We start from the raw sequence: 23059 nt of genomic DNA on the forward strand, positions 1-23059 counted from the left end.
AATAAAGTGCAACAAGCTAGCTCTTCTACTCACACCTGGAAATGGAGGCAGGCTCCCTCAGCTCCCCAAGGGCAGGCTGAGAAATAAATAAAGAAAGGTCCTTCTCAAGCCTGACCCCGATTGTCTCATCTTGGGGGAAATGTGTGGAGATGGGGGAGATGCCCTCACCACCTCCCTGAAAGGGTTGGGCCAGGTTCCTCCCAGTGGCCTTCAAAAAATAAATAAATAAACCATCCCCACCACTGGAATGGGGACGTGTAAGGGCGGCCACTAGGGGACTGACAAAGAAGAGAGAAGTTGTGTTTTTCTGTGGAAGGGTTATTGAGAGAACCTTTTTCCTAAGAACCCCCACTCCACCACGACCACAGAACGAGTCTGTTGGATGAACTATGTATCTCCTTGAGACGGCTGGCTGGAGAGAAGTTCAAGGCATGGATGGAGTAACCCAGAAAGGAGGTGGTGGTGGTGGTGGTGGTAGTCATGGCTTCTGGGGCCCTGGGGAGAGCACCACGGGGGTGGAGAGACCATCCACGCTGATGGAAGGGATGTGCACCTGGGCGCTGCCACTGGATGGAAACTGGGGACAGAAAGAGGGAGACATCATGGATGGGGACCGGTTAGGGTCTTGTACCCTCTCCAGGGTGGGGGCAGAGGATCCTACCTGGAAGGAGAGCTTGGCCGGGCTACGGGGTGCAATGGGACTCAGGGTGCTCCAGAAGTGAATGCTGGAGGGCAGCGAGCTGGGTGTCAGCAGCACCGGGGTCTGTGGGGAAAAGGTGGTTGAAGTTCACCTGGGCAGAGGGAAGGTGAGGGAAAAAAGAACTACCACACCCACCCTCCCAGCCTCAGTAGGCAAGACCACCCGCTAGACCCTGTCCACATGCTATTTTCAAACCTCACAAGTCACCACGCCTACAGCACGGAGTCAAACTCGGGCTCTTACAACAGACCCTGCACATCTCACAGGAAATACCAGGCCAAAAATCCCTGCCTATGCGCCAACTCAGTTTCCACAGAAAACCCAGGGGATGCCCCGGGGATGGGTGGAGGCCTCAGGCCCAGCCTACAAAACTCCCGGACCTGTCGGTCATTTGGGCTAGTCTCGGGCTTGGATTCGCGCCAGCCCTTCATTAAGGGGGCCCTGGCCCTTCAGCCTGGTCGCTGCACAGCCACTGCCGCTCACAGGTACCACCCTCCCAATGTCGCGGACAACCACATTGGCTCTCGTGCCCTGACCCCGCCCACCGCGCTGCGCCAGCCCCGCCCCTCTGCCGGCACTCACCAATGTGTGCGTAGGTAGCAAGGATGGCGTCAGCGCGGGCCCAGGAGCCTGCAGACCAGAGCCTGCTCCCGATCCTGGAGTTCGTTCGGGTCCCGACCCACCCAGCAGGCTCGGGCTGAGTGGAAGCTCCAGATCCCGAGGCTTCCGGCCCTTCTGAGGTTGAGCGATCTCCGTGCTGGAAGGTGTGGAAGCTGGGAGGCCGCCCACCTGCGCAGCAGTCTCCATGAGGACCGCGGGCAGCCGAGCTGGTACGCCCTCTGCAGGAGGGACTTCCGCGCCGGCCTTAGAGGCTTCCGGCACGAACCCTACCTCGGCACTGGACGCAGCTTCCAACTCTTCCTTAGGCCGGTCCACCTTTACTTCTGGGGGCAGTGGCCTGCCCAACCCCGGCTCCACATTCAGCTCTTCTGATTTAAGGTTTGGGGCCTCGGGTGGGGTCAGGATGACCTTGGAAAGGAGTGGGCGTGTAAAGATTGCCTCGGGAGCCAAGTCAGTTTCCATTAGAAGGGTGATCATAGTGCTGGGGACATACTGCACATTGGGGCCGGTGCTCCAGCAGTGCACTGGACCTCGCCAGTGAAGGGGGACCTCTTCAAGGGCAGCTTCTCCTATCTGGGGGCAGAGCTGCCCCTAGGGCCAGGACTCCTGGGGGGTTATCCCCAGGATACCTACTGTTTTATTAACACAGTAGTTCTCAAAAAAAAATCTGCCTCAGAGACCAGCAACCTCTGCCTCATCTGGGGACTAGTTAAAAGTGCTAATTCTCTGATCCGTCCCCACATAGTCAGAAACCTTGGGTTTTTCTAATGAGTGCTAATATGTGAGGACCAGTGCATTAACAAATATGTTCAGGGCACCTACTATATAAGGGTACAAGGAATCGCAGCGCTTACCTCCTGCCCTCTCTGTGCAAGCCCAGCTCTCCCCATCCCTTTCTCCAAGGGGACTTAAGTGTCCTTCCTCCTGACACATGTCCTTTCATAGGGCATTTATGTCCCTTCTACTGCCCCATTCACTTTGGAATTGCACACCCCTCCTCTTACTGATTTTCCACATTCCAGTCCTTACCTGAAGAGGCAGGCAGGCCTCCTCAGCCTCCAAGCAGGTCTCCAAGGGGTTGGGGCTGGCGCTTCTGCTCCCCGAGGAGGGCACTACTGTTCCTGCTGGGGCCGTGCTGGGGAGCACTGAGATAGGCCGAGGATGCGTGGGTGGCTGTGGCTGTGGCTGCAGGGACTGGATGGTGAAGGTGGAATAGAGGCCTGAGCGCATGTACTCATTCCGGCTGCTGCGTGCCAAGCCACTGGGGCCTGCCATTCCCGCACCCTTGGGTGTGCCTGGCTTCCCAGAGGCAGTGTCCCCTGGGATAGCATGTATAGCAGTGGGGGCCACATTTGCCACAGTGGAGGTGATAGCCATCTCAGGTTGGGGCAGGCAGTCCTCAGTAGAACACCCTGCGACCTCAGGGTAGGACACAAATTTGTAGACAAACTTCTGGCCGCTCACTTTGCGAATGATGTTCTGGGAAGGGCGAAGACAGGACAGAAGGGCTTAGAAGAAAGGGCCTGGGTGGAGGGAGGGTGTACATGGGGCTGGGTGGAGGGGCATGTCTCCTAGTGTCTTTCTTCCCACCTACCCCTTTCCTGTTTTTTTTTTTTTTTTACATAGACACTCCTCTCCACCTCCTCCTATGTTCCCCCTCCCAGCCCATTTCACATCTTACCCATCTCTTTCTCAATTTGGGGGCTCCTCCCTTTTCCTTCTGCAGTTTCTACCTCTTTCTTCCCCATCCAGATGCCTGTCTCATTGTTTTCCAGTTTCTCCCCCACAATTCTTCCTTTAGTCTACTGCCCCTTCTCTCCTCCCATACATCCCCCTCCAAGTCTCCATCCCTCAGCCCCTCACCCACTGGCTCCACTCTACAGTGGCCCCCATCTAGGAGAGTTGGTGTACGGGGTGGCTGTCCCCCTGGTTCTAGGACCCAGAGGTATCTGTGGGTTGACAGGGTCAGGCCCTGGGCATGGCTGCCAGAGCATGGTAAGTAAGACAGGAAAATGAAGTCATTGATACAAATGTTGAAAGAAACTAAATTAGCATAGAAGAATGTGGTGACAAACGATTAGTACCGAGGATCATTTAAAGCTATTGACACTGGGGTAGAACAGGTCAGGTTCACTAGGGAGACAGGGCGAGGACCCTCATTCTTAGCGCTGTTATGGATGTTTAAGCTAAGGCGGCTAGCAAAAGCAGTAACTGAGAGTAGCTAGACAAAAACATTAAATCACTAGTATAAATATCGGGGATAATCTCCAAGTTGGCCTTGGTGGGTCACAGATCATGTTGGGGGTATTCTGAGAGTAGGTCTGGAGGGTGTCAGGGATGCATGGTGTCAGAACACCAAGTGATAGCAACAGTGGTACTGTTGTTTTGGAGATTTGAACTGTAAGTCTCAAATATGAAAATGGCCTATGCCGCAAGTGACTGGGGGTGTGCAGCATAGGCCTGAGGCTGTTCTGGGACCAGAGGCGTCAGACGCCACAAGGACACCCGGGGGCATCTGCAGTGATGGTCAGGTATATATATCATGGGGTGGGTTTCGCGTCTCAGGAAAGGGCTGAAAAGGAATTAATGAATATTGTTTTGGAAACTTTAGGTAAAAAAATTTTTAAAAGAAAGAACTGGTCAACTATTAGCAGTAATGAGAGAGAACCCAGTGTTGGTCTGGGAGTCTGAGAGGCTAAGATGAGGAAACTTTGAAGTTTAGCCATAGGAAGAATACAGTAAAACAGTTGATTGATATCAAGACCAGTGTTACTTTGAGAATCAAGAGGAAGGGGCGAGGAGCTTGCATGATGCATGAGGATTTAGCGAAAGTACTGAGAGAAGAAAAGAACTGATCAAAATGTTGAGGGTCCCAGAGAATGAGGTAAGGAAAGGCTAGTATAATGTCGTCATAGTTCTGGATATCAGGAATAAGAATCTTACGGAATCCTCATTCTTAAAACTGCTATGGGTGTTTAAGCGAAGGCAACTAGCTGGAATAAGAGCAGATTACAACAGAAGCGGGGAGCCCAGGATGGGCCCAGGGGTTCTAGAGGAGGAAGAATCACGTTAGTCGTGTTTTAAAAAAGTTTTAGTTATAGGAGTAAAGCAATTTTATGTTGGAAAGGGGTGATGGGACAGTATGACTCTGGGACTCTCAGAAAGGGGGTGCGTGTGGGTCTGTATTAATATTGCTGTGAAGGTTTTGGCCAACACAGTAGGACCAAGACATGAAATGACTGGGATAAATGGGAACTGGTGTGGGGCTGGGGCAACAATGGACTGGGAACCAGCGGACGCGCAAGGCCGAGAAGTGGCCACCCCGAGTGTAGTTTCCAAAGTTCCAGCCATTCAGACAATAACATGAAATAACTGCCATCGATGTCGGGGTGTCCAGCCCTGACCTCTGACGCCTTACCTTGTCGTAGTAGTAGCGCAAGGCCCGGCTGAGCTTGTCATAATTCATGTTGGTCTTGTTTTTGCGCAGCCCCCACAGACGGGCGACCTCCTCGGCATCTACCAGCTTGAACTCACCGCCATCCCGTGAGGTCCAAGAGATGATGTGGCCATTGCCTTGCTCTCTCAGCAGCTGCAGCAGAAACTGCCACAGCGTCACAGAGGGGTCCATCGCTGGGGAAGCGCTCACGCCATCCCAGGGGTACCTGGAGGGCAGAGGCTCAGAGCTGAGAGGCTGTGGACACACGAGGGGGCGGAGGTCAGCAGGAAGAGGACTCCTTTCTTACCACCTTGCTCCCAACTCTGTCCTGGAACCCCACCATCATTCCCTAAACACCCTCAGGCTAAATGCTTAGCTCCTCAGCCTGGCTTCAGATGACCTGTCACGGAGTGAAACTTTTGGGGACCTTAGCGTGGTTGTAAATGTTTTTGCATGGGACAGAACACATAAAAAACACATGACTCTTTTGGGGGCCTGAGGGCAGACTGTAATACACACAATCGTCTCCTCTCCTGCCCCCCCCAAATAAGTCCATGTTCTAACCTGTGGAACTTGCAAATATATAACACGGCAAAAGGAGCTTTGCAGATGAATTTAAGATTACAGACCTCAAGGTAGGGAGAATATTCTGGATTATTCAGGTGAGCTAAATCCAATCACACAAACGCTTAATAAATCAGGAGATAGGAAGGTAGCTTAGCAAGATGCCTTGACCAGATGCACTAACCGGAAAGGCAGCAGCAGGTCAAAGAATGGGAGGGACTCACCCTTTGAAAGCGGAAGGGGGCACTGAGCCTAGGAATGTGCTGACCTCATAAAGCTGGGAATGGCCCCCAGCAGACAGTCTTTGAGAAGCTTTAATACTACAACCTCAAGGAAGTGAGTTCTGCCAACAATCAAGAACCCCTGGAGCTTCTAGGGAAGAATGTAGTCCTGTGGACACTGTGATTTTAGCCTGATAAGACCTAGGTTAGCCTTATGACCTACAGAACTCAGATAATAATAAACTTGTTTTTTAAGCTGCTAAGTTTATAATAACTTGGTACAGCAGGAATAGAAAACTACACTAATGGTCCACAACAAACATCAAGTTTTCCAGGAGGTTCCTTCTGCTGGCCCCTTGCAAGGCTGTTCACTCCATGTGGGGTTTCCTTCCTCATAGTTTGAGTCCCAGCCCAAGGGGCCTGCCTTTGGGAAGCCCTCCTGCAACTAGATGCCTGCTCTCCTCTGTCCTCTATCACACACTCTCTGCACCTACTTCTGTCGGTTCTCCTTGATAATGGCAATAACATTTACTGAGCACTTAGTCCCTGCCAGGCATTGTTCCTATCAGAGGTATATGGCCCATGGACAACGGCCCAGACTCTGGAGCCCCACTGCCAGGGTTGGAATCCCTGGAATCTCGGCTCAGCTACTTTATATGCTGTGGCCCAGGGCATATTCTCTAACCTCTGTGCCTCCTTTTTTCCACCTGTAAATAAGACTAAGAATACTGTCTCGTCAGAAGGTTTTTTCATGGATTCAATATGCCAGGGCACTAGTGCCTCATCTGTTTGCAGTTCCTTATCTGCTATTCCCAAATCCTAAAAGCTGTAAAGGTGAGAAGTTTCTCTGCAACCCTTTGGGCAGCAAAACCTGATCTGAAATGAAACAAGGCCTTCTCTGATTTTTACTGAGCCTCACTTAGCATGACTGTTGATACAGTTTGCTGCGGTGTTACGTAACACTTTCTCTGTACCTTGTTACCGTTCTGAAAAATTCGAGATTCTGAAACACATCTGGCTCCAAGGGTTTTGGATGAGGGCACGGAGACTTGCACTGTTCTTTTTACAGGCATTGACTCACTCATCTCTCAGCCCAATTCTGAAAAGCAGGTATTCTTAATATTCTGATTTACACAGGAGGAAGCGGAGGCACTAAGTGATGTCTAAGCACCCTGCTCTGAGCAGGGCCAGAAGTTGGACCCAGGCAGTTGAGTTCCAGTTGTCTTAGCTTCTAAACTTGCACGAAGCTAAACTGGGCCTTTACACCGACTGCTCCCTCAGCATGTCTCACAGAGCACGGATCTTCCCTGTCCTCAGAACTGTTCTCTATGCTGAGAGTGAATTGGAAATATACATGAATTTCCTGTTCCTTAACGAGCTTTCATCAATCAACTTCACTAGCTGGGATTGTTGGGTGGGGTTAAACACAAGACCTTCCAAATCAGAAGGTTTCAAAGAACCTCCCTCTGTCATTTGCAGCTGGATTCTTTCATCTGTAATGAAATATACAGTGTGTTCCTCTTCTGTCTAAGCTGTTTTGAAGTTCGCTCAGCAGGCCCAATTTTAGGCAATTATACAAGGCACAAAGCCATGAAGCGTCCAGATCAGAGTGTCCTGTCATCAGAGGCTTCACTGAGCTTATTTTGAAGGTCTCTTGTACCAGAGGCGCCATGAGCTCAGAGTGACTGCACGCACTTTACCAGTTCCTCTTTCAGCTGCAACAGAACCTACCAGGGCAGGTAAAATCCAATGATCTGCTTCAAGTCTCAACAGCCACACGGTTTTTGTTTATTATCATATCTCATGTAACCCCCAATAAAAATTCTAGTCATCATCCTTACTCAGACTCTGCTTATTTATCTCATTTACTTAGTAAGCTTTTATTGAGTGTCACCTGTGGGCCAGTACTGGGCATACAGCAGTAAAGAAAACAAACCACAAAAAGCCTGCCCTGGTGGAATATACCTCTTAGTGGGGGAGACAGACCAGATACAAGGTAGACAAGTAGAGAATATGTCCAATGGTGCTAAGAACTACGGACAAAAATGAAGCAAGGTTAAGAACTGTGATTTGTGAGGGTAGTTGCCGATGAGGTGACATGCGAGCAAAGACCTAAAAGAAGTGAAGGAGTCCGGCAGTGACCACCGGACAGAAGAAACAGCGGGACAGGCCTGGAGGCTGGGTGCTGCCTGAACAGTCAGAGGACGAGAAAGGAGTACGGTGAGGTCGGCGAGGAGGCAACAGGAGATGAAGCAGAGGGGCTAAGGGGCCAGACCCAGGGAGGCATTATGGGCCCTGCAAGGACTTGCACTTTGATGCCAGGGGATACAGGACCCACGAGAGGGTTGTGAACAGAGGTGACTAACAGGGTCCTTCTGGCTATTGTGAGAACTGACTGGAGAAGCTGAAGAGGCTACTGGAATAGTCCGAGTGAGATGGTGGTAGGAGCAGCAAAACTGGTAGAAGTGGCTGAGTTCTGGGTAAAATCTGAAGGCAGAGCAAAAAGGATTTGCTGACAAGATGAGAGAGACATTAAGAGTGATTCTAGGTCTGTGGCCTGGTCACCTGGAAAGTGACCACTTGGATCAAATCAGATGGGACGGTAATAGGAGAGCAGGTTTGTAGGGAAGATCAGGAGGTCAAGGTTGGAGATGGTCAGTCTTACAGGCTTGTTAGGTACCTAAGCGTATGCAATGAGTACTAATATTAATTTGAAAAACACAAACCCGTCATACAACCCTGACTGTGTGCTACACACCATTTTCACTAATTAACTTATTTAATCCTCAAACTAACACTACGGGTTGTAGGAATTATTATTACCTCCCATTTTCCAGATGCGAAAATGCAGGTAGAGAGGTTAAGTCACTTACCAAAGGTCACACGGACAGAAGTCAGCAGAGCTGGGGTTCAAACCCAGGTAGTATGACTCCGGTTAGTAATCCTGGCCACGTACAACAGCAGCTCTTGATGAAGAAAAGCAGAAAGGTAAGGTCCTAGAGAGTGTCGGGGATTCTCTTCCCTGAGTAAGAGACATTTGAGTAGAGACCTGAGAAAGCAGCGGCAGCAGCAGCAAGTCACCCTGACATCTGTGGGAAGGGCGCTTCTGAAATGGAACAGCATGTACAAAGGCAAGCCTGGCATGCATACATCACAGGCAGCCGGAGTTCATCCAGTTCCCACCTCTGAGCACAGAGGGCGCCATTCTCCCTGCAGGAGCACCCTTCCCCCTTCGCACCTGGTTGACCCCTTTATTACACAATCATCAAGTTTCTTTTTTTTAAGGTTTATTTATTTATCCATACAAGAGCTGGGGTGCAGGCCAGAGAGCTGGGGTGCAGGCCAGAGATGTGGTGGTAGGGGTGGCAGAGAAGATTCACCAGAGACAGAGTGGGGAGCAGAACAGGCAGATTGACTGAAATACACTGCTGAGGGGAGAAGCAGGAGAGACTAGAGAGGTCTGCTGTGCCGTGTGGGTCAGCTCTAGCCGACAGGGGCTCAAACTCACTGACGTGGCTGCTGATAGCTTCATAGTACTGTGCTTAACCCCTGTGCCACCAGGGAGGTGCCAAGTTCCAGCATTTCTCAGGCAAAATTAATTTTTCCTTGGTGCATTTCAATGTGTCTAATAACCTGTCTGTCCTCAAATCTGGTCTCTCTGGGTCTTCAGTCTCATTCTCCCCTGCCCTTTTCCAGCTGTGTGACCTTGAGCAAGTTACCCAACCTCTCTGGGTCTGTTTTGACACCTGTAAAATGTAGATACTTTACTCTCAAAAGAAAGTGTCCTTAAAATAGACCCAGTCTCAAAAGCTTTTGTGAGGGCTAAATGGCAACATATGTAACTTAGAATAGTACCTCAGGCACACATTAGACATTCAAAAATGCCTGCATTAGCCAGTGTGTTATCCTCCTCCAACTTGGGGCCCAAGCCCCTCCCACGGACCCTACCATTTGGCTCCTTTCCCCTCTCCCCTCTCCCCTCTCCATTCTACTCCAGCCACACTGGCCTCTGCCATGTTCCTTGAACATGTCAGGCATTCTCTCATCTCAGGGCCTTTGCATTGGCTGTTCCTTCAGCCTGCCTCCCACCCTAACCTCCTTCAGGCCTAAATTGGACACCTTCTAAGTGTGGCCTGTCCTGCGCCCAAGATTTCAACCACCCCCACACTTTCTTCCTGCGTTCCCTACTTCACCCGAAGCATTTGTTTAAAACACTAATTTTACCTGTATTTCTATAGTCAGTAGTCCTCACCTGTAGCAAGTGTTTGCTCTACCTAGGCAGGAATTTCTGCCTGCTTTGTGCCTTCCCATATGTCCTGCACTGCCTGGTACTCAGCAGGTGCCCAGCGGGTGCCTGTTGATGGAACAGTTACAACTAACCAGCCTCTTGCTCCGCTTTCACATGCTCTCTTCATCTCTACCTGCGCAGGCCCCCACTGGTCTGAAGTGTTATGACCCTCATTCATGTACACAATCCTTCTCACTAAGCAGCTTGTTCACTGCCTGTGAACACACAGGCAAAAACTGTAAGCCCACACGGGACTCCAATTCTAATGGGGGAGGCAGACAATAAATACATAAACCTGTAAACTCTACAGTGTGTGTCTGACAGTGATAAAGGGCTAAAGCAAATGAAACAGAGGGGGCCCTGAGTCCTGCGAGACTGACATTTGAAAAGAACTGTGCAAAGACCAGGGGTAGATCTTTGGGTTCAGGTAGAGAAAAGAGGCAATGTAAAGGCCTCGAGCAGTTGAACCTTGCCTGGAGAATTTAAGGAGGGAGGAGGACAGTGTGGCTGGAACAGAGTTGTGGGGAAGTAAGCAGGTTGCTTGTTCTATTACTAAGTCACAGGTATTCTTTCTTTACACTGCAGAGCTTCTAATTCTGACCCCCCCCCTCAATTTTACAAATGAGGAAACAGGTGCACAAAGTTGTTAAATCACTAATAGAAGGTCTGCGGGGATTGGGAATGGATGCCTGCAAGACAAGGTATAAATGGAGGCAGAGAGAACAGGACAAAAAAGGCTGGGTGATGGGAACTAATTTGATTTTTAAGGAGTGGGGTTTTGTGTGGAATGGGATGAGCTGAGATAGGAGAATATCAAAAATTATCCTGTGTTCTGAAGGGTAACCAAAACTAAGCACTTACTGGCTGCCTCTGAGTATTTAACCTCCCTATGTCAGTTTCCTCACAGGGCAGTGCTGAGAAATTAAATGAACTCTTGATCAGAAAGCACCTTGTCTGGTACCTAGTAGGTGTTCAATAAATGTTAGCTTCTAATGGTATGACTAATTTACTAGTACTAGTACTAATTTACTCATTTATCACAGTAAGGCAAACTGTCTTAATTGTTAACAATGTGTGTGGGGGGTGTGTGTTCTAGACTAAAATCAGGCCTGGGTTCAACGAGCACACAGGCTGGTCCACTATTAAGAAAGGCGATAGAGGCCAGGAAGGCCACAGACTAATCCACCACAAGGAAAAGAGGGAGAAATAAAAGCATACAGGCTGCCCCTCGTGGGGAAAGGATTACAAATCACTGACCAGACTTGAGAGCTTGAGGGGGTGGGGAGTGAGCCCAAGTGCACTGGCAGCAGGAAGGCCAATGAGCAGATTTGCTGCAAAGGTAAAGGGGTGGTGGTAGTGGTGGTGAGGCAAGGCTCCTCTTATTTACTGGAGGCGAGGGGAAAGAAACCCTCCTTGACGCTTACACAATAGTGGAGACTAAAGGAGAGAGGGACGAGGCCACGACGAACTGGGCTACTGAAAACGGGGGATAGAAAGCACTGAAATGGCCCACTATTAAAAGGAGGGGAGAAGCCCACGAAGTGGAGTGTATCTACCAAAAGGGAAGACTGATAACTAGGGGATGTGACTACAAGCATGTCGACTGATCCACTGTAAAATGGGGGTGTGTATGTGCTAAAACCATGGACTGATGCGATGGGGGTTTGGAGGAAGCAGAAATACAAATTCACAGATTAACAGTTGAGAGGCACGGGTGGGGGGGGTCTCAACACCGCGGATTGATTCACTACAAGGAACAGAAGGGATGAAACAAACAAGATCACACAGACGGGGTCTGAAAGTTGAGGATGGAAGAAGCATACTTAGATGCACCTACTGTCAAGGAGTTGGACAATGCCAAAGATTGGTCTCTAATAAGTGGGGGTGGGGGGCAAGACCACGGGCGAGTCTACTGTAAGGTGGGGTGGGGAGAAATGTAATCACGCAGACCGATCCATTATAAAACAGAAGGGGGGATTAGGCCATGGTCAGATCCACTACAAGGGGCGAGGGAGGGGACAATGCCACTGGCAGGTCCACCAGCCGTGGTGGGGAGTCGAACATCAGCAGGCCACCGGCCAAGCCACATCCCCCGTGCGGGGGCGGGAAGGATACGTGGGGTCACGGACCCGGCCCTCCACCCTCCGAGCCCCTGGCTCACCTGTGCGTAGCGCAGCGGCGGTGTTAGCAGCTCCGGGGGGCGGGGGCTCCATGCGCGGCCCCACCGCCCCCCAGGCCCCGGATCCGAGGCGGTGGTGGCGGCGGCGGCGGCGGCGGTAGCACCTTAGAAGCCGCCCCTGCGTTTCCCCACCGCTCACGTGGGCCTATGAAGGAGGAGCCGAGCGTTCCAAGGCTAGAAGATTGGCCAAAGCGTCACGGATGCACTGCGCGGCTTCCAGGGTCGGGGAGGCGGGCCCTGCCCCACAGAGCGAAGCAGCGATAGGCCCAAGGGGAACAGACGGAACGCAAATGGCCGCCTGGGCTCCGAGGGGCCTGTTCGCCGCCGGCACCCCATCCTGATTGGCTCCAGGAAGACACCGAGCCCAGAGGCGATTGACAAGTCTGAGGGCGCATGCTTCGCCCTGATTGGCCTTTAAGGGACAGAAGGGAGGCTGCCCGCTGCCAAGGAAGGGGATGGGTGGGCCTGCTTTCTGCTGGTTGGCGGACGGGCTTCTCCTAGACAGCTGCCAAAACACCAACGGGGCGGTACTGCACTCCACGCCGCTCAGCGGAAGCGGGACTTGTATAGGAGTGGGCGTAGCAGCCGGCAAGTTGGGGGTCGGACCAGGGCTCTGCGTAGGCGGGCAGGCCAACGCTACAGTGATTGGTTAGAAAAGACAAATTTAGAACCGAGCAGAGGTAGGAGGGCAGGACAGCTGCCAGACGTGCAAAGGAGCTCTGAGTGGCGGAAACCAAGTGCCTGTGAGGAGGGCAGGGTCGAGCTGCAGTTAGTTATGGAGGGGCGGAACCTGGCTCTGCACTGATTGGCTGAAGTTGGACCCAACCTGGAATAGGGCCGGGCCGGGGAGGCGGGATCCGGCTCTGCGCCCATTGGTGGAAGCCGGGACCCTTTAGAAGCCGGCCCTGGCCGTGTTTGGGCGGAGGCGGGTGTGGGCGTAATTTAGGGTACCTGAGGAACGACCTGGAGTGTGGGAGAGGGGTAAACCTCAGGGCCTGGAGTGAAAGGCTGACTGCCTCGGGGACGAATCTCTCCCCTGCACGGGCCCATTGGCTACCATCATTAATTCAGAGTGTGTGCAGGAAGATAGAAGGGTCAAGTTAGGGGCCCAGGTTGTCAAGGAGACAGAATATAGAGGGCACCACAGAAAGTGAAGTGGTAAATGCTGCCAGGCAACAGACTGGAGGCGGGACTTGAGGGGAGCCTTAACGGTTCCACAAAGAGAGATCTCTGGGTTTCCTCATAACTTTGTGCTTTATAAACAGGGTACCTTAGCAAGCAGCAAGGGCTAAAGGGGGAAAAGAAGGGCCATGTGACTCAAAGAATTCAGGCTCTTTAATGTCGGGGGCGTGAGGGCAGAAGTCAATGGTGAGGCATCTCCGGGAAATTCTGCAGACCTTGTAATTCTCTAAGCCCCTGAAAAAGAGAACGAAAGAGATTGAATAGAGGCTGGGTCCAGGCCCAGCTCCAGGCTTGCTCTAACCCCCCATGCACACCCCACTCAGCCAGCCTGGCTCTAGCTTGGCTGCAGTTTAGAAGGCAAGATGGTTTCTGGTTCTCTCCTTTTCTCAGGTCACCACCCGAAATACACATAGGAGACATGAGTCTGGGATCGAGTGAGCTGTTCTCACCTCTAGTAACATGTGGATGTGGGCCTTGATATTCATGGAGTCCTTGGTGAGGCTGTCGCTGAGCCTGGAGAAAAGAAACAAGAAAGGGCCAAGTGGGCCCCACTTATGACCCTGAGGGCCATACTCCCTCCTCACTTGAAGAGCTACCTACCTCTTGCGTGACTTCCACATTGCAGTTGGCAGGACACCTGACTACCTGACCTGCTCTTGTGCAGGCATGCCTGGCCACCATCTGGACTGCACTCAAAGACTTTTACTGAATGCTGACTCTAGGCCAGGTAGTTTTAGATACTGGGAGACAGCAGCAAATACAACAAAAATTTTAGCTTCATGGAGCTTAAATTCTTATTAAGAGGAACAAGTAAATGATGGAACAATGCAAAATTAAGCCACAAGGGAGGATAAGAAGTGGAGGCCGCAACTCTTAAGAGTGCTCAGGATGGCTTCACGAGAAGCATTTGGACAAAGATTTGAAATATAGAAAATTGTGTGGACATATGGAGGCCGAGCATTCCGGTCACAAGGGGTAACAAATACAAAGTTGCTGAAGTAGAAATGTATCTGGCACAAGTGAGGCACATCAAAGAGGCCTGTGTGGTTGCAGAAGTGAAGAGACACTGCAGGAGATGAGATCAGAGTGGTAAGCACGCGTGTGAAGCCTACAAGGCCACGGAAAGGACTCCCTTTTATGTCAGGTGAGATGAGAGCCAGAGGATGGCTGTGAGCAGAGAAGGGATGTGAACTGACAAAAGATGAAAAGGATCTACCCTTCTGATGTGTGGAGAATTAGCTAGGGCTCAGGAGAGAGTGGAAGTAGAAGTGCAGTGGAGAAGCAATTGCAGTAGTCCAGGTGAGAGATGGAGACAGAGGCTACAGTTGCAGCAGTTGGGGTGATGGGCAATGATTATTTGGGGTATATTTTCAAGGTAGGTCAACCAAAGGGTTGGATGTCGGTGTGAGAGAGAAGACTCTGAAGATGTCAGGGTCTTAGCAACTAAGAAGGTGGAGTTGCTGGAAACCTCACTGCCCCTGGACTGAATTACAGAAACCAGTCAATTTCTTGTATCTAAGTCAGCTTTGACTGGTCACCCAAAAGAATCCTAACTAATACAAAGGAGAAGGAAGGCCTTTCGAGTAAGAGTTAAACAATAGGAGGATCTTTTCCACAAAAAGCCAAAGAGGCATAAAGGGGCTTTTTGAGCAGCAGCGAGAAGGCCAGAGAGTTAATAATTAAGTAAATGGTGGAAGAATAAAGTGATACAAGGTCCAAGGAGTAGGAAGCGGTAGGAAGCGGGTGCAGGATCTGGATGTGCTAAGGAATGTGGATTTCATTGTGCTGGGAATCAGTTTGAGGGATAAATGAAACTAAACGCTACATGGAAAGCAGAAGGTCACAACACAGGGTGTTAAATTGGAAACAATTAGTATGAATCCATTTCTAAATCTCTATCTACCAAATATATATTTCAGTCCAGACTACCCGGCCATCCTTCCAGTTGTTCCTGGACTCCTCTCTGTTTCTTTACCCCCTCCCCACCCAGGCCATCAAAGATTATTTAAAAGCACAACTGCTCCATCCCAGGTGATGTTTCTTATTCTCCACAGCATTGTCAGTCTGGGACATACTATCTCATTTATTTATTTTTTTGTCTGTCTGCTCTGACTGGAATGTTGAACTTAATCAGCTTCTAAGGGACAATTTGAACATCAAAAAAGAACAAAGTTAGCTTATGCTACAAGCTGAGTCTATAAAAGGCTATGAGCACAATACTTAAAAGGAGACAAATGTAAAGTTCACCAACTGCTGGTTGTAACGTAAAAGGGGTGTTTAAATATTACTACTTAGTGACTATGTAAGGTAGTATTAACAGTCCTTACATGTCTACTTATGGGTGTGGATGTGCACTCCTTTCTGTGTAATCAGGAAAGAATAGACACATAGACAGGATCCGCTCCCCAAACAAAGAGATACTAAAAACAGGAAGGACTGACAGATAGCTTTGGTTCCATAACTTGCAAGAAAGTTAGTTCAAAGTAACCAAGTATTTTTTTAAAGGAGAGTGAACTACATTGATTCAAATCCCCATCTTCTAGAAAGATTAAACTTCTAAGGAGTCCTACTAATGATGGTAAAGTGGTAAGAGACTCAATCACATTTTTCATTTTACTAATAAACCAGGTCACTATATTAAAAAGACCGATAACTTAAAACATGCCATTTTGGGGAAAGAATCAAGTCTCAAAAACTTAAAATCTATTCAAAAGGTTCAGAAATTTTGCAGTGTAACAAGGAAAGCTTTTGTTAGTAAATTAACTTAGTTTAAATGGCCGAGGGCTCAGAACTGCACTGTGAAAGCACATCCCTCAGGCAAATGATTTACTGAGACCCTAGGGGAAGCGACTTTGGAAGAAATGAATAGAGTGATAATAAAGACAAATGTGACCCAGAGGAATTTGCAGTGAGTGATACTCATACTGGTGGGGTGCTGTCAATCTAAGTTGCTCAGCACCCACTTCCTCCCTCCCTCCCTCCCTCCCTCCCTCGGAACCATGTTCCACTCTTCGTAGTTCCTTTAACTCAGCAGGCATGCTGGTGCCCTTGCCAGGAATGCTCTTTCAGAGCCTAATGGCTTATTCACTGGACCGAGTGACTCAAATGTTCCTTTCTCTGTGTTCCTTCCCTAGCTACATTTCAAACTTCTCATCCATACTCTTAATAGCCCCCACCCTTGCATAAAACCTTAAACCCAACTGGAGCCCATACTTTCTTCCCACGTCACCTCCTCATCACCATTTAGATCCCATTGAACCCTCACATCAACTTGTTTCCTTTTAAACTCATCCAACAAACAAGGGGTATCTACTATAGACTATGCACTAGTCTGGTCACTTCGGGGTACAAACTATACCATTTGTGAAGTTTATATGCTAGTGGGAGGAGGCAAACAACATTACAAAGAAGTGAATTACACAGTAAACATAAGGAGGTCCTAAGTGTTAGGGGGAAAAGGAAAAAGAGTAAGGAAGGGGAATCAAGAGTGCCTGCAGTTGCAGTTTCAAAGTTAGGTTATAGAAGGCCTCACTGAAAAATGATATTTTAGCAAGACTTAAATTGAGTGAGGAGAAAGGATGCTATGCATGTACCGGGGAAAGAGTGCTACAGGCAAAGAGAACAGCCAGTACAATCGCCCCAAGGTGGGACCATCCTAACAGTATTTAAAGAAGTCTGTTAAAGGTCAGTGTGGTGAAAGCACAGTGAAAAGCACAGAATTTGGCAGACGGAGAAGTCAGAGGTAATTTGTTTTATTTATAGGCTGAGAACCCCCAGATCTGATCAAAATTGTAGTAATGTATAATGGTATAATCCTTCATGTAAACCCTCAAGGACCCTTTCTATCTTGTTCACTACTGTCTGCCCACCACCAACTACAAAGCCTGGCATACAATGGATGCCACCAACTACAGAGCCTGGCATACCATGGATGCCCAATCAACGTTTGGGTGAATGAAGAACATGAAGACCGTTTATGAAGGGCTTATTATGCACTACACCTGGGGCTGAGCTTTGCAGCCCCACTTGCCTTAGTCTGAGTCCTGAGGAAGAAGGGAGATAGATCCCACAGGTGGCCATTGGCAAAGAGATGGGTGCTGGCAAAGGGTGGTATTTTTAGACACTATCATCATGGAATAAACTTACTCTGTGAGGAGACAGCTCTTACGATCAATGAACTTGAGAGCTTCGGCCAGTGTCAACTCCAGGAAAAAACCATATCCAAGGGCAACATAGATCCGGGAAGTGTCTGGGCTGAGGACAGAATAATTAGAGGAAGTAGAGAAAGTACTTATGATGTTTCTCATACCACACAACTTAAGATTTATTACTTCCCTTTCCCCTCCTTCCCCAAGTTGAGGCTCTATGGGACAGCAGGGGTTTTGTCCTACTTCATTCACCATCACATCTCCAGCATCTAGTACAATGTCTGGTATGTACCAGATACTCAGAAAAATATTTGTTGAATGAAGGAAGGGGGAAGCTGAACCCTGTGGGCTCAGAGGGGCAGGTAGACACTCACACCACCGTGTCAACGAAGAAGTTACAGCCCAAGTCCACCTGCATATATAACTCCGAGTGATTAGCTTCCTGTGAAAAAGAGGTAGGGGTCAGTGACCACTTTTGGATCATGTGACAGATTTTGGTCTCCTCCCATCTTCCTCCCTTGCAAAAAGGTACCTAATCCTGGAGTCTTTACCTGGAGTCGCTCAATGACATTTTTCAGTTGAAGGTATTTGGCCAGCTGCTCATATACCTTGTCTCGATGGTCCAACACCTTTCTGATGGGAGATGATGGGACAAGAATAAAATGGTGACCATCAGGAAGCCTTGTCCCTTTTGGCATACATGTTAACATGATCCTAAACCCTCATTCACCTAGGCTAAAGAGGTGTTTTAGTGCAGGAGATCTGGACTCTGGTTGGACTGCTTGAGCTTGAATCCCGGCTCTCCATTTTTACTTACTAGTTGTGTGACTACGGAAAGTAACCTCTTTGGTTCAGAAAATAGGGATAAGTATATTATTTTCTAGCGTCATCAGGAGAATTAAATGAGTTTTCACCATAAAGCACTAAGAATAGTGCCTTCTAAATAGTAAGTTCTGTATTTGTGGTAGCCGTTACCTGTAAGAAGTGTTACACAACACCTTCCTCCAATCTGAATATCCTATTCTAACTGTTGAAAAATCCTCCATTCCTTTTAGAGAACTCTAAGTCCCAGTTCTGAACAGAGTAATAATGACAGTAAAAATAAATTTTCATACTCATAGAGCCTCTGATATTCATGTAAATCCTTTTCAAGTGCTGAACACATGGAAAACTCAAAACCGCCACTTAACCAAGGCCTCATTTAACTTCCTCGTTTCACGTCTGAGGAAATTAAGGCAGAGAAAAGCGAGGCAAGGTGCAACGTGTTCACACAGATGGTGAAACGGTCAAGCCCGGGCAGGAACCTGAGAACTTCGGATTCAGAGACTTAGCTCTTACACATTAAGCAACGGTTGATACGGCGCATGCGCAACACACCCTCCGTGAAGCTCGCGAAGTCCCAGCCAATGCGCACCCCGGAAGTCGCCCTCCTTCCGTGAAGAGCGCCACAGGGCTGGGCTCTGAGCGCCCCGCTCACCAATCAGAAGGCTAGACCCTGACTCCGAAAGTCCCGCCCACCACGTGGAACGTTCCAAGCGCCCTGGCCGGCGCTGTCACTCACTGCAGGTCCCGCTGCAACACGTCACTGATGAAGGCCTCATAACGCAGCACTTTCTCCCCCGTGATGTCCAAAGCCCGCCGCTTAGGGGGCGTCGCCATGATGGGCTCCTGAGGAATGGGGAGGGGGTAGATCACATTGACCAGTTTGACTTCATGCGCAATACCTCTGTACCCGCTCAACGTAGGGAGTGGGATCGCCCAGCTCATGCTGGGGGTTCCGCCTTCTGCAATTCCTAACTCCGGGGTCCCGCCACCCAGGGGTACCCAAATGCAGCCATTACCTTAGAGCCACCGGCAATAAGGACGGATGGTATGAACCAGGGCTTCCGGGTGGCGCGGGTGAATGACGTACAGTAAGGGCGCTGGCCAACCAAATAGCCAGGTGGAGAAGGGCGGTCCTGAGCCCAAGAAAACAGCAGAAGTGAGGAAGGGAGGGGCTGGGCGCTGTGGAATCTGCTGAGCTCGCCGAGTTGTGGAGCGTGGGAACACGGATTGCGCGTGGGGCCATGCGTGGCTCATGGGGCTAATGGGATTTGGTGGATTTGGGAGAGGCGGGGCGCTCAGGTGGAGGTAGAGGAGTGAAACGTTTAGTATTTAAAAGCTAAAGTTTGGGAAGCAGAGGGCATCTGAATTGCGTATGGTTCTGGTCTGTAAAAAGCGAGTACATCCCTGTGATCTGTCCCCTGGATTTTGAATTTCACTAGAGAGGATTGGGTTAGACTCCAGCAACGTGAATGAATGGAAACATTTTAAAAGTTTGAAACAGAAACAAACTTTCAAAACCTCGTCTTACTTAACCTAGCCCTGCAACCTGCAGTCCATAACTAGGCTTCAGGCAGGTATTGACAATACTCCGTGTCCAATCACTTCATTTAATAGGGGCGTCAAATGAGAGTCCCTCAAGTCCTTCGCCCAAGATCAGCTAGTTTGTAGTTAGAAAGTTTCTTATGTTTCTGTTTAACTGTATACGCTTTTTTTCCCCCAAAGATTTATGTATTTGTGCATACAGCTTCAGGCAGATATTGACAATACTCTGTGTCCAATCACTTCATTTAATAGGGGCGTCAAATGAGGGTCCCTCAAGTCCTTTGCCCAAGATCAGCGAGTTTGTAGTTAGAAAGTTTCTTATTTAAAATGTATACGCTTTTTTTTTTTAAGATTTATTTATCTGTGGATACAGAACTGGGGTACAAACCAGAGGCTCAGGGGCGGCGAGAGGCTTCACCAGAGACAGAGTGGGGAGCAGAACAGGCAGATCAATGAAGTACACTGCTGAGGGGAGCAGCGGGCGGGTCAGGAGAGGTCTGCCACACCATGTGGTCACCTCCGGGGCAGGCGGGAATGGAACTCATGCGTAAGTGGCTTTAGCTTCTCAGTGCTGTGCTTTAACCCGCTGCGCCACCAGAGAGGGCCTGAATGTATACGTTTTTTAAAATTTATTTTTGTTAGTTATTTTTATGTACTTAAGTTACTGAATGGATTTATTGATGGAGCAACAAAGTATATGTCTGTCTCTGTCCCACCACATAAACTCTCCCGTTTCCTTTATTTACCCTCTAGGCTTAACAAACTTTGTTTTCTTACCTTCGAGGGGAAAGAGCATCTGATAATATCTGAATTGCTGACCACCAGGTGATAGCAAAAGCAGCTGGTGTCCACTGAAACCTCCAGACACTTGTGTCGCAAGGATGGACATGCTGACCCTTGCCCACTCCTCCCTTATCCTTTGTAACCCTTGCCCACTCAGCTTCTACTACCTTGAAACTAGATAAATACCCTTGCCCTCTGCCTAAAAGCTGAATGGCGGGCTTTCATTCACTGATCTACTGGCCTGCTTGATTTATCGACAAATTGAACTATTTCTCCTCAAACCCGTTTCCTTTCATTGGCCTTCACCACTGCCAGGAGCTCATGTTGTTCAGCCCCAGGATCTCCTTATCACTCTCCTGGACACCTAGTCTCAGGCATGCCCCACATGCTGAGGCTTCTTCAGATAGGTGTATCCTTGGGCTGGAAAGTTAACTCAGAACAGACAGGCCATAAACAATATGTGTGTGTACATTTCCTACTATACCATGCAGTGTGTTACCTGACTTCCTCCCTCTCCTTAACCCCTGCCTCTGTCATTATCCAAAACCAAGCTCTTCCCTCCTTCCTCTCTAGTAATTACCATGTTTATAGGGACTGTCCTTGGAGTTATGTCAATAGTTCATTCCTCTTTATTGCTGAGTGGTATTCCAATGTATACATGACCTGACTGTAGTTTAACCATTCACCTGTTGTAGAACATCTGTGTGGATTCCAATTTGGGGTTATTATAAATCAAGTTATTAGGAGCATCAGTGGACAGGTTTTTGTGTGGACATAAGTATTCATGTCTCAGACAAGTGCACAAGAGTGCAATTGCTGGGTTCAATGTTATAAACATCAATATCAATATACATGTTCAATATCAGGCACACATTTTGTGGCAATTCCATTTTACAGTCCCATCAGCAATGTATGAGTGGCCCATTTTTCTACTGGGTCATCACTACTTTTGAAACTGTAGCCATTCTGATAACTGTGTAGTGTAGTGATCTCATGGCAACCTTAGTTTGTACTTCCCTGAAAGCTGATGCTATGGAACATCTTGTCGTGTCGTCACCCAGATATTCTTTGGTGAAATGACTTTTCATTGACCTGCTCCATTTTATCCCTTCTTAGACAAGCTGGCCGTTCCCTGGGAGGTCACCAGATCGATGCCAGTCTTAGTGAAGACTGGTGGTGTGGTGTGGTGCTCTACAACCCAGAACTGGCCTCAAGCCATCCTCCAGCCTCAGCTTACTGAAGGGGACTTACTGGGACTACAGGCACACCCTTATTCAGTACAGGGCTGCATCTCCCAAGTCTCTGATGAGGGTCCGTGCCCCTGAGTCAACAGCTGTATTGGGTTCTGTGCAGCAGTCACCCCACCCTCCCTCAAGCTGCATTTTCCCACATTGCTGCAAACACAGTTCAATTAAAGTTTTCCCTAATGCTTTCTACTGGACCATTGCTCCTGTTTCATGCTGCAGTTGTCTATCTCTCATGCATTATTAACTTTGGTTTGCTGTAGTTTAGTTGGGACTCTGGAGAAGGATAGTTTAGCATCTCCATTGTGCCACTGACTTGCTGGACTCCCATTTTGCCTTCATTTTTGAAGCTTAGATTTGCTAGATAGAGCATTCTCGGTTGACAGTGTCTTTCCTCCAGCAGTAGGATTATCATCCCAGGCTTCTGCCCTGTACTGTTTCTGAAAACACATCAGATTTAAGCTTATTGTGGTAGTTAAAGTAATGTTATTTTCTCTGCCAATTTCCGCATTTTCCTCTTTGTCTTTCAACAGTTTAACTATGGTATTGCTACAGGGCAGCAAGGATGCTAAAACTGGCCTAGGATGCTGCCCAAATAGTTTACCGGTCACTCTCTGAGTTCTTCAGCACGTGCACAATTGCAAGACTACTCAGGCTTAGGAACAACAACAACAATGGGATTTATCTAACAAACAAGGGAAAAACAAAGTGTTATTGAAGCCAAAAATGACCTTTTGCTTCACCCAAAGCTGTGTCCAGTGTTTTTCAGTCCTAAACAAAAGGGGCTAAAGTGGTGTCTTCTCCTCACTGAAGACATGGAACTCCTCTCCTGAACAATAGGCCAGGTGTCCAAGATGGGGTCTTCCTGCCTCTGCCAACCTGGAGTACACCGAAGCCAGACTCCAGGCCAGTTTCCAACTCATGAAGACAACAGAAGACACAACAGGAGAAGCTCTCAAAGTTGCCAGGATGTCCTAGCACAGCACCAGACAAGCGACACTCAAGACACCAGCTGCAGAAGCTGAATGACCTGATAAATGGCCACTGTCACAGCTCAGCGAGGCGCCTGGCTCCAGGTCTTCGCCTTCTTTGCCAGGATGTAATAGCAGCAAAAATGGGAACAATTTTAGTGGCTTGGCTAATTGCAAAGCCTCTGAAGTTTTCCCCTCTGCGTTTGGCTGCTGGAGGCCTCCAGCTTCAGAGGCCCACAACAGCCTTCTGGAAGATCGGCACAGTGAGGGCAGAAATCTGCTGACCCCAAATACGGAAGATCCGAAAACGCTGAATTCTGAGGACAGAATGAATCTGCACCCCTGCTTCCCTCTC

General features: G+C 48.9%; 2 protein-coding genes across 3 annotated transcripts; both read right to left on the reverse strand.

Annotated features, from left to right (window-relative positions):
• Window positions 1–383: 383 nt before the first annotated feature.
• On the reverse strand, window positions 384–12083 carry ELK1 (ELK1, member of ETS oncogene family). Of its 2 annotated transcripts, none has more exons than XM_004689992.2 (7): window positions 11992–12083; window positions 8416–8508; window positions 4740–5012; window positions 2351–2800; window positions 1283–1729; window positions 662–763; window positions 384–577 (listed from the first exon to the last, which is right to left on the reverse strand). In XM_004689992.2, the coding sequence occupies exons 3-7, from the start codon at window positions 4947–4949 to the stop codon at window positions 479–481; spliced, it is 1308 nt and encodes a 435-aa protein (XP_004690049.1). In that variant the 5' UTR covers window positions 4950–5012; window positions 8416–8508; window positions 11992–12083; the 3' UTR covers window positions 384–478. The 2 variants fall into 2 exon arrangements, with proteins under 2 accessions (XP_004690049.1, XP_012585718.1); XM_012730264.1 differs by having other exon boundaries at window positions 8416–8564.
• Window positions 12084–13322: 1239 nt separating this feature from the next.
• UXT (ubiquitously-expressed, prefoldin-like chaperone) lies at window positions 13323–19226 on the reverse strand. Its single transcript, XM_012730270.1, has 7 exons — window positions 19181–19226; window positions 18901–19007; window positions 17891–17972; window positions 17714–17781; window positions 17338–17445; window positions 13641–13704; window positions 13323–13425 (listed from the first exon to the last, which is right to left on the reverse strand). Exons 2-7 carry the CDS (start codon window positions 18996–18998, stop codon window positions 13372–13374), a joined length of 474 nt encoding a protein of 157 aa, XP_012585724.1. The 5' UTR covers window positions 18999–19007; window positions 19181–19226; the 3' UTR covers window positions 13323–13371.
• Window positions 19227–23059: the final 3833 nt, after the last annotated feature.

Source organism: Condylura cristata, unplaced genomic scaffold (genome assembly GCF_000260355.1).
Source record: "Condylura cristata isolate star-nosed mole 26May11 unplaced genomic scaffold, ConCri1.0 scaffold00027, whole genome shotgun sequence".
Classification (NCBI taxonomy): domain Eukaryota; kingdom Metazoa; phylum Chordata; class Mammalia; order Eulipotyphla; family Talpidae; genus Condylura; species Condylura cristata.